This window comes from Cariama cristata, unplaced genomic scaffold (assembly GCF_000690535.1).
Source record: "Cariama cristata isolate BGI_N322 unplaced genomic scaffold, ASM69053v1 scaffold19943, whole genome shotgun sequence".
In the NCBI taxonomy this organism is placed as follows: Eukaryota; Metazoa; Chordata; class Aves; order Cariamiformes; family Cariamidae; genus Cariama; species Cariama cristata.
This window is the reverse complement of record NW_009610411.1, coordinates 89-9,522: the sequence shown is the minus strand read 5'-3', so window position 1 is coordinate 9,522 and position 9,434 is coordinate 89. Positions and strand designations below refer to the sequence as shown.

The window sequence follows — 9,434 nt, the reverse complement described above, 5'->3', positions numbered from 1 at the left end:
GCTGGTGGACGTCCCGCTCTTCTGGACCCTGGTGTGCCTCATGTTCGGGGTCTTGCTGCTCTTCAACCAGAGCTTCCCCTTGCAGACCAGCGACGTGCTGACCCTGGTGAGCTCTTTGTGTGCGGGAAAACAGGCAGATGCAAATCCCCCTCCCTCCTTTTGCAGCGAGTTTTTTGCTTTAAATATTTTAATTGAAATGGACTGCTTTGGGCAGGTTTTCATATATCCACGTTCATCTCCTTGTTGCTGACACCGGTGTCTCTCTCTCTAGATCATTTGCATCATTGGTTACGGAGTATCTCTTGTCCTCCTCGTCTATTTAATTGCCTTTAAATTCCGGACGGGACGAAGCAATCGTTACATTTGGTCTTCCGTGTTCATTCTGGTAAGTGAAGTGAATCTTCACTCTGAAGTGTTTGATTTACTCATCTTGCCACTTGAGGTTTCACTTCAAATATAGTGATGTTCAGCAGAATACCCAAATCAGTGACAAATAGCCTATTTTTTAGCAGCAATACATTAATATTGGAAATATTTTTTCTGCTTTTTTTTTCAGGTGAATTTCACTTTCTATATGATCAGTGACCTACACGAAGCACTTTACTTCACCTTCTCTACTTTGATTCCTGTGTTTCCACTGCTGGGCTGGTTGATCTTCTGCACACCAGTAAGTAAACATCTCCTACTGAATTCAATAATGGTCCTAATGGTGCAAACTGGAAAAAGCAAGAGACGCTTTCCCAATTCCCTGTCTCAAAGTGCCAACTGTCAAAAAGAGAGAGTGAGAAAAAACAACAGGAGAAGAAATAGTCAAGGCTGGGGAGTGAGAGAAGAGACCAAGATTTGACTTGTTAATCCTTTCTTCGATTGGGATATTTTTGGTTTGTTTAGTTACAAAAAGCTGTTACAATGACTGTATTTTGGCAGCCAGGATAGCATGGGAGGGGAAGGTGGTGGAGTGGGAAGACCTGGAGGGATGAAGTGAGCTGACAGAGGGAGGTGGAAAGATTGGGAAGAGAGAAGCAGTGATGGAAAAGGTCGATCTAACCTGGCTGATTTGAGGCACCTCTGAATCAGCTGTAGCCACAGAAGTCGCAGCTCTTTGAGTCCGCATGAACCCCCCAAAATAAGTAGAGATCAAAGCTCCTTTATCCCATCTTGAAGAAACTCTAAGCATCCCTACATCCCTCACTTGCTCCGACCCTGCATTGAGGCACACTGTGCTAAGGAATTTTTCTAATTGATATTTTTTTCTTGTAGCGTTTCTCATTTTATCACAGTACTGGTCTTCTTGAGTCATGGAATCACGTCTTCGTAGCTGTCTTTGCAGTAAGGAGAAATTTGATGATGGTTGTTTTGGAAAGGATGACTGCTGTAATGCGATGGGCTTGCACTGGGCTTGTATAACTCTCCCCATAAATAAAGCATGGGTTATATGGTCAAAGTTTCACATTAAATGTTGGCTGGGGAGGTGTACATCCAAGTAATCATGGGCTTGTGCCTCATGTGACCCCTGGATGCTGTACCATATGTGCAAAAATGGTGGGGAGCTTAAGTGGAGCTCACGTATAAGGCAGAGATATCATTAATTGACTCATCAGTCTAATGCTACTTCTACAAAAGGAAAGTATGATCTCTGATCCTGTGGGATGTCTGTTGGGGTGTGGATTATCTGAGCTAAAACTGCAGTGTGAAGTCAAGGCTTTTGCAAATGATCTGCATATGAGATGGAAATGTGTGCGAAGCATCAATTTAACTTCTACCCCTTTTGGACCTTTTCAATAGCTGAAGTAAATGAGATAGATCCCTGCATCCTCTTATAATTAATCGAGCGTGTTGTTACCTTGTCTCAGTACAAACCTAATACATTTTTGCTTTTTAGCCCTACATCCATTGTGTGATTTTTGCTTTTCTCCTGCGCTGTTTGGAGATGAGATCTGGAGAAGCAGTTACGAGACTTGATCCCATCTTCAGGTGTGTCCCCGGCAGCCGAGGTGCCTTGCGAGCCCCAGTGATCCCAGTCTGCGGGGTGGGCTCGGTGCTGCACAGCCAGGCAGGACCCTCCCGGCTCATCCCTGACAGCAGGAGGAGGGGAGGAATGACCTTTAAAAACATTTTGCAAAGCATGGATAAAGCTCATGTTTTTAGTTTTAACCAGTTTATCTGGAGGGAAGGAAATTGAGAGCGAAGGGAGGGATTTTTTTATTCCTTTGGGTCATTGCGGTTTCAGACTTCACTTACTGGAGTTTCCCTGAATGTGTCTGGAGGCAAATTCCCACCCAGTGTGTTGCAGCAGAAGGTCAGTTGAACTACAACGTCCTAGAGAGAATAATAAATGTGACTTAAGCTTTTTTTTATTAAGCTTCATAGCTGAGGTTTCAGGACATTTCACTACAGCTGGCTAAATTAATAGTTACAAATTGAAACCCGACATTTTAACTCCTTTTCAAATGTCTCAGTATTGCTCTCTGCAGGATGGAGACTTCCCCTAAAACTTTGTCAGGCTGAGCTCGTCTGCTACCTGCTCTCTGCTTATCTGTCGCCAACAGCATGCGACTGACCACCTAAGTCATGTGGGAGAAGATTTGTAAAAAAATATTAAATTGTCAAACATTAACAAATGTGACTCATCTAGGAGTTAGATGCCCAAATAGCTTTGAAAGCCTGCCCCATGTATTTTAATTCTCCTTGAAAACATCATTGGTATGTGTCAAGCAGGGGACGAGACAACATTTACTGATGATGGAAAAGCTAAAGCTGGCCTTTATTTTCTCATGCACGCGAGCAGGATTATTTTTATTTTTTTTCCCTCCACGAATAAATATTTGAGCAAACCCAGTCTGTGGAACAGCTCCCTGAATTCAAATAAATTTTGCAGGGCGCTGCATTGGCGCTGCCCTGGGAACAAACTGGTAAAACCAAGCCTTGTTGGAAGTGATTCCCAGTGACACCATCTCTCCTCCTCTGTTCGTAGGATCCAGCAGAGGAAAGCGGTCGCCCACCAGAACAGGGATCCCCCTGGGGAGGAGTCTCCAGAAGTCCAGGCGGAGAGGGAGAGGGTGAGGACCACGATGGCATCCATGCAGCAGGAGGAGGTGAAACCAGGCTTCCAGCTTGTTTTCTTTTTCATTCTCCATCTTCAGGTCTGTCCCTGCTTTCTTAGCTCATGCACTTATTACTTACTGATCCGATGGCCAAGTGCACATCTCACCATCCAGCCCATGGTTGCCTTGGCACCAGAAGGAGTTTAGCTGGCACTATATTTTTATTCCCATTCTACTTTTTTCCCTTTTTTTGTGTTGATCTGTTTCCTGGATTTTTAATTTAGAAATTTTCCCCTTAAAGGGTTATACTTAATGGTAAGAACAGATCAGCTGTCTCATGGGATATGGGGAGAGGTTTTATTTGCTGCTTCATCTCTTCACAGGAGTCGGTTATCGTTGTCAACAGTTTGCGCAAGGAATGGGAAGACAAGAAAGCCAGTTCCATCTTTAAGAAAAAGAAGAAAGTTGCTGTCAAAAACCTCTCTTTTAGTGTCAAAAAAGGTTCAAGTATTTTGCTGCCCTCCCTATAAATGACTAAAATCTAATGCAAAGGTCACATTTGGAGACCATATTTTTGGTTGAATTTTCTTCTGTGCAACCAGACCCAATGCACCCAGGCTCCTGCGTTCACCATTTTAATTTATGGGGATAAGTTAATGAACAACCCTTTCTCCTGCTGTACTTTTAGATATTGCCTAGCACACAGGGAAGAAGGTCTTATTAACAATAATTATTATTAACAGTTCTTGCATATTTGTTTCAGGAGAAGTGTTAGGACTGTTAGGACCCAGCGGAGCTGGAAAAAGCACAACTATAAACATGATTTCTGGAGACATAACGGTGACTGCTGGGGAGGTAGGTGATTCCTTTGGAGCAGCTGGGGGGGTGACCTTGATGCCTTTATAAATTAAGGATGTGATAAGGCAAGCCAGCAATGCAGCCCTCAAGTCAGGGAATTTCTGTACATGCAACCCTGGATATTTACAGAAGTAAGAAGAAAATGTTGATTTACTCAAAGCACATTCTAGTTTTCATCAAAATCAACATTACAGATTTAAGGGTTTGAGCTACACAAAATCTTCAACGTGCATTTGGAACCTATCGTGAAATTTCACAAGCCCTGTAAGAAATGTTGACATCAAAAAAAAAAAAAAACCAACGTTCTTCATAAACAGCCTTGCAAAACCAGGAAATTGAAAACGAATGTGAACAGGGTTGGGCCAGTAACAATCCATCACTTAATTACGTGCAAGATGATTAATGACATGTGCTGGGGGAGGGGAAATACCATTGCTGTTACAGATTTGGGACAGCATGTTCAAAATATAAAAGTATTACTAGGAAAATATAGTCTCATGCTAGTACTATTACCCAAAGTTTTACGGTAGTAAAAATACTGTTTAGTTTTGTGAAGACACTGTCCTGCATTCCGGTGAGCAGAAGCCATGGTTGATGGAGATACTCGCTCCAATGATGATGGCCTTCCCTTCCCATGTGCTAATGAGCTTCCCAGCAACAGAGGAGAAAACATTACCGCGTTTCCAAGGGGTTCATCGGTTTACTCCAGAATAAGACACTCCAACTAGAGAGGCATGTGTGTTTGTGCAGGTGCTGCTCAAGGGCTGCGATGCAGCTGCCTCCTCCCCAGGGCAGGGCAGCCGAGGATGCCTGGGCTGCTGCCCGCAGAAGGACCCGCTCTGGCCAGACCTGACCGTGCACCAGCATCTGGAGACGTACGCTGCCCTGAGAGGGATGAGGAAAGAAGATGCAGCTGTTACCATCAGCCGGTACAAAGCCAAATGATTGGAGCTTTTGGTTCTTTCTCTCTCCAGAGGTCTAGGGCAGAGGAAGGTTTTTCTGCTAACAAACCTGGCTAGTGTGATTAAGAGACAGCACCTTCAATGCCTCTTTACCTTGGAGAAACGGGATCTCCTTCTGATGAGATCTACTACTTTATACTCTTCTCAATCCCTTGTTAATGAAGATTTTAGCCCTAGTTTACCTAGAAAACTTCAGAAAAAAATTAAGCTTGCTCCAATTCGTGGCCAGTTACATGAGTAACTCACTTCTCTCATTAGCTGTGCTTACTGTCTTGAGTTTCTGCAAGAATTCCTTAATTTACAATCTGAGCTAGGAGTAAAATCACCAGGTAACCCAAGGTGATGCCCATCAGCCAAAACAAGTATATTAGTCTCTGGTTTCTCAGTACCCTTGACCACAGTGTTAGCAAACAGAGATGGTCATTTCAGTATTTTTCCTTTCCATTCCCCACAGCATAGCAAAGGCCTTGGATCTCCAGAAGCATTTAAAAACCCCAGCTAGGAGGTTACCTGCTGGAGAAGCCAGAAAGGTACGTGTTAGATTTGTGTTTGCTGCTTGAGCGAATCCTGCTCTTTCTTCCTCGAATGTGGTGCACAGAAAACCTCCAGCGGAGTGGGTTCCTGGCATGACTTTTCTTATCAATAGCTTTTGAATCTAGCCTGGCAGAATCCCCGCCTCTCCTCTTTCCCCAGTCTCCCACATTGTGTGTTTAATAAATGCTAGACACAAATTGGATTTACAAGGTAATCGCTTCTTCATGCCCCACCACATATATCTGCCAGTAAATGGGATGAAAAACCACTTTCAGATCTTTGGCAGGCTTGGGAGTTTTGGGGAAAGCTAATTTTGGGAGATTAAAATGTTAACTAAGAACACCTGAGGTGGGTTGTTTTGTTTTTTTTAATCCCTGTTCCTCCTGCATTTTGGAATCAAGAGATTCAGCTTCTAAAAGATTCACAGGGATTAAGATGTAGCAGGACAACTCACCAGTTTTGCAGGTAAAGTGAAAGCAGACCTGACCTGACCTCGATGTCTTTCCCATTTCAGCTGTGTTTTGCGCTGAGTGTCCTGGGAGATCCGATGGTAATGCTTTGGGATGAGCCTTCAGCCGGCATGGACCTGAAAGGGCAGCGCCGTATGGGGTGAGCGGCCCCGTTTTAGCAGAACTGAGAAGCGTGTAACAGGTTTAACAGGGTGGATCTTACCGTCCCTATTGTAGTAACCCTTGGGCAGGCCAAGAGGTTCTGCCTTGGTGGCAGAGTACATCTGTATTTTCCCTTTTTCCTAATGCACAGGCGATGGGGTACCACTTGCTAAACTCTTTACTCAGCAGGCAGTAAACCCTTGCTAGCCATCGGATGTGATCTTAATGGTAGTACACCCCAAAAAATCTGCGTAGATGCCAGCTGAACCCATGCATTTGGCACAAAAGACAAAAATTCCTGTTTTCTTCAGAGCAAGAGAAAAAATTATAGGTAGTTCTTCCTTTTCGTCATTCAGCCCTAGTGCTTGCTCTAGCTTTTCATCAACAGTTTACACTGAAAGTGTAAAATTTGTAGGGATGCTGATATACAAATTGCAACATAGCATTGACATCCCCATGTCATCTTTAAGCAAGATAACTGAAGGCTTTTTAAATAGTCATCCCCGGTTTTGTAATTTTATCTTCTCAATTGTTTTTTGGGACGGAGACTTAAACCAGGAGATTTTCTTTGGCTGTTCCTGAGAAGTAACTGTGATGATCTCTCTGTTGCCAGGAAAGTGATTCAGACCGCTGTGAAAAGCAGGGAGCGGGCAGCCATCCTCAGCACAAAGTACCTGGAGGAGGCGGCGATGTGTGACCGGGTGGCCATCCTGGTGTCAGGGCAGCTGCGGTGGGTACTGGGGTCACATCACTCACCAGGATGCCGCCTGATTTTTAGTCTGGGTTTTGGAGGTTTTTTTTTTGGTTTGGGGTTGTTTGTTTTTTTTTCTTAATCTAATAGAAAATGTTGGTTTGGATTGTCCCAAATGTGTAACAGTTTTGCGAGGAGGTAGGTTGTTTTAGCAGCACAGTATAAACAGCTGATGAATAAGAGGATGTACATCTGCTGCTCATATCCAGTGATGGCTTTATTTGCTGATTACGATGGTTTGAGCAACGTTTTCTCTCCTTTGCAGGTACATCGGTTCCCTTGATGATCTGAAAAAGAAGTTTGGCACAAGTTACCACCTAGAAGTCAAAATGAGGGATGTGGGGCAAAGCGATGCTCTCCATGCCGAAATTCTGCACCTCTTCCCCTCCGCAGCTCGGCAAGAAAGGTCGCTACCCCGTGGGCTGCACACCCAGCCCAGACTTGTGCTGGGATGCTCTGTTGCTCCTACTGACCTTGCTCAATAATTTACCTGGGAGTACAATAACCCTACAAACACCCCTAGACCTTGATCCTGAGCCATGAAATGATGAATTTATCTTTTTAACTACTTTTTCAGGACTTCTTCTTTGCTCGTCTACAAGATACCAATGGAAGATGCATTACCTCTGTCCCAGTCTTTCTCCAAGCTAGAAGCAGGTAAAAGGAAACAATCAATTAAGTAAGAGGATTGCTTTCAAATTGTTCATACGGATTTGGTTTTTAAGGATGCCTTCTCCATCCCTCCGCAGCTAAACAGAATTTCAGGCTTGAGGAGTACAGCTTGTCATTGCACACTTTGCAACAGGTATGCTGATGTAGAAGCTACAGGTTAGAAACTGCCTGTATGAAAAGGAGAACTAGCCTGTGACCAGCGTAAATACTGTCAGTCCTTGGCAATAACGAGGTCATTTCCACTGTGGCCTGTTGCAGGTGTTTGTAGACCTCACCAGGGACCCGGAGGAGCACGACCTGGATGCGGCATCCGACGGGGCTGTGGAGCGGAGACTGCTTCACCCCTAAGCCGTTGGAGCCACGAAGGAAAATATTCAGCGTATTTCATCAGTGTTACTGACAGGTGTGATCGGATGCAGCCCGAGGACTTGGTTACCCCTGTCACAACACATACCGCTCTGCAGATTTTCTGCCTCGCAATGAAAAAAAGAGTTGTTATTTTAATAAATAAAGCCTTTATCCTTTGACAAATTGATGCCTGCCATTCATCTGTACCCCTGCTCAGACTGACCCATGAAGATTTGCTGTGCTGAGGAATAACCCTGCCGGGATGAAGAGCTGGTCCCAAGGCAGCGAGGCAGGCACTGCGGCTGTGCATGGGGTCTCAGTCGTTGGAGAGAATCATGTGCAAACTCGGAGGCTCTGAAACCCTCACTCATCCATGGCAGGAGGACACCAGGGCTTTGGCTTGCTCAGGCCTGAGAAGCATCCTGCTGACTGGTGTAATGTGGCCAACAAAGGTGGTGTTTTCTGGTGGAGGGGCATGGGGCTGTGTCTTGATCCAAAAAGGTGCTGTTGCTGTGTGTTCCAGCTCAAGACACCTTGGCCCATCTCTGGTCCCCACACTGGGGACATGGAGAGAGGAAAGGACTCAGCGGTCCCTGGATAAGTGTAATGAAGACTGCCAGCTCTTAGATCACCATCTTTTAAAAAGCCGGTTATTATCTGGAGTCAAAGTAAGATGTGCTCTGAGCCAAAGTAAAGCTGGAGGAGCACAGCAGGCTGAACAGGTCTTCTGGCCACAGCACACGTGTCTGACTTGCTTTGCCGATCGGGAAGACAGGGTGGGCTCCTCGCTAGCACCCACCCTCTGTGGGTGCTTGGGAGGGATGAGGGTGCTGGTGGGGAGATGGACGCAAGCACCAGCACCCTGAGCCTGTCTGAGCAGATCAGCATCTCTTCTTAGGCATCTGCCTGCCAGGGCTAGCTTTAAATAATAAATTTTAAAACCTAAATAAAATAGGAGCTCCCTACATTCAGGCAGCCAGATGTTTCCCCTGGTGCCCCATTGCCCTGTCCCCCAGCACCCCCAGCCTCTGGGAAAGGCTGGGCTGGGGACCCATTGGAGGACAGGAGCAGTGCCATCCCATGGGACAGACACAGCAGCAAGACCCTCACCCATGCCATGAGCTCCCCTGGTTCTTGTGGATGATGCTGGCAATGCAGGTAGGGCTGATGCATGTATGGGCAATGCAGGCAAGGAGGATGCAGGTGGTTTATACAGGCATGGATGTGCGTATGGGCAACACAGGCAGGGATGCGGGCAAGCAGGGACCGGCAGGCGGCTGCCATGGCTTGGCGATGGGCTGCTCCTGCCAGGGAAAGCCCCCAAAGCAGCCACCCCACACACCCAGACAGTGGCTTTCCATGTGCATCTCCAAACATCGGTGCCCCAGTCAATCCCAGAGATGGGCAGGGAGGTGTTTTTGAGATTGACTGACTGGGACCTGGTATATCCACTCCTCCACCTAAGAGTTTGTTGGGTTTTTTTCCCCTTTGCTAATAAGGGGTGAAAGGAGGGGAGGTGGTTTGTACACCTAGGAGATGTACTGGGGACAGGTTGTAACTTCATTCTGTGTCCTGACTTACTCTGGAGTCTGCCTAGCTCTGAAACATCTGTATGTTATTGAAATCTTAGGGGTGTTTTTTTCCCGCTAGGCAG

At 45.7% G+C, this 9,434-nt stretch overlaps 1 protein-coding gene across 1 annotated transcript in view; it reads left to right on the top strand.

The window, feature by feature from the left end:
- Positions 1–7,780, top strand: part of LOC104159862 (ATP-binding cassette sub-family A member 9-like) — a 22,302-nt gene extending 14,522 nt beyond the window's left edge. The window contains exons 23-38 of the mRNA XM_009697880.1: positions 2–106; positions 272–385; positions 557–667; positions 1,261–1,329; positions 1,883–1,974; positions 2,975–3,095; positions 3,431–3,545; positions 3,808–3,899; positions 4,653–4,831; positions 5,319–5,394; positions 5,913–6,007; positions 6,623–6,739; positions 7,026–7,166; positions 7,338–7,417; positions 7,510–7,565; positions 7,691–7,780. Of these exons, the coding sequence (XP_009696182.1) occupies positions 2–106; positions 272–385; positions 557–667; positions 1,261–1,329; positions 1,883–1,974; positions 2,975–3,095; positions 3,431–3,545; positions 3,808–3,899; positions 4,653–4,831; positions 5,319–5,394; positions 5,913–6,007; positions 6,623–6,739; positions 7,026–7,166; positions 7,338–7,417; positions 7,510–7,565; positions 7,691–7,780 (1,653 nt within the window). The remainder of the gene's footprint in view (position 1; positions 107–271; positions 386–556; positions 668–1,260; positions 1,330–1,882; positions 1,975–2,974; positions 3,096–3,430; positions 3,546–3,807; positions 3,900–4,652; positions 4,832–5,318; positions 5,395–5,912; positions 6,008–6,622; positions 6,740–7,025; positions 7,167–7,337; positions 7,418–7,509; positions 7,566–7,690) is intronic.
- The last annotated feature ends 1,654 nt before the right edge of the window (positions 7,781–9,434 follow it).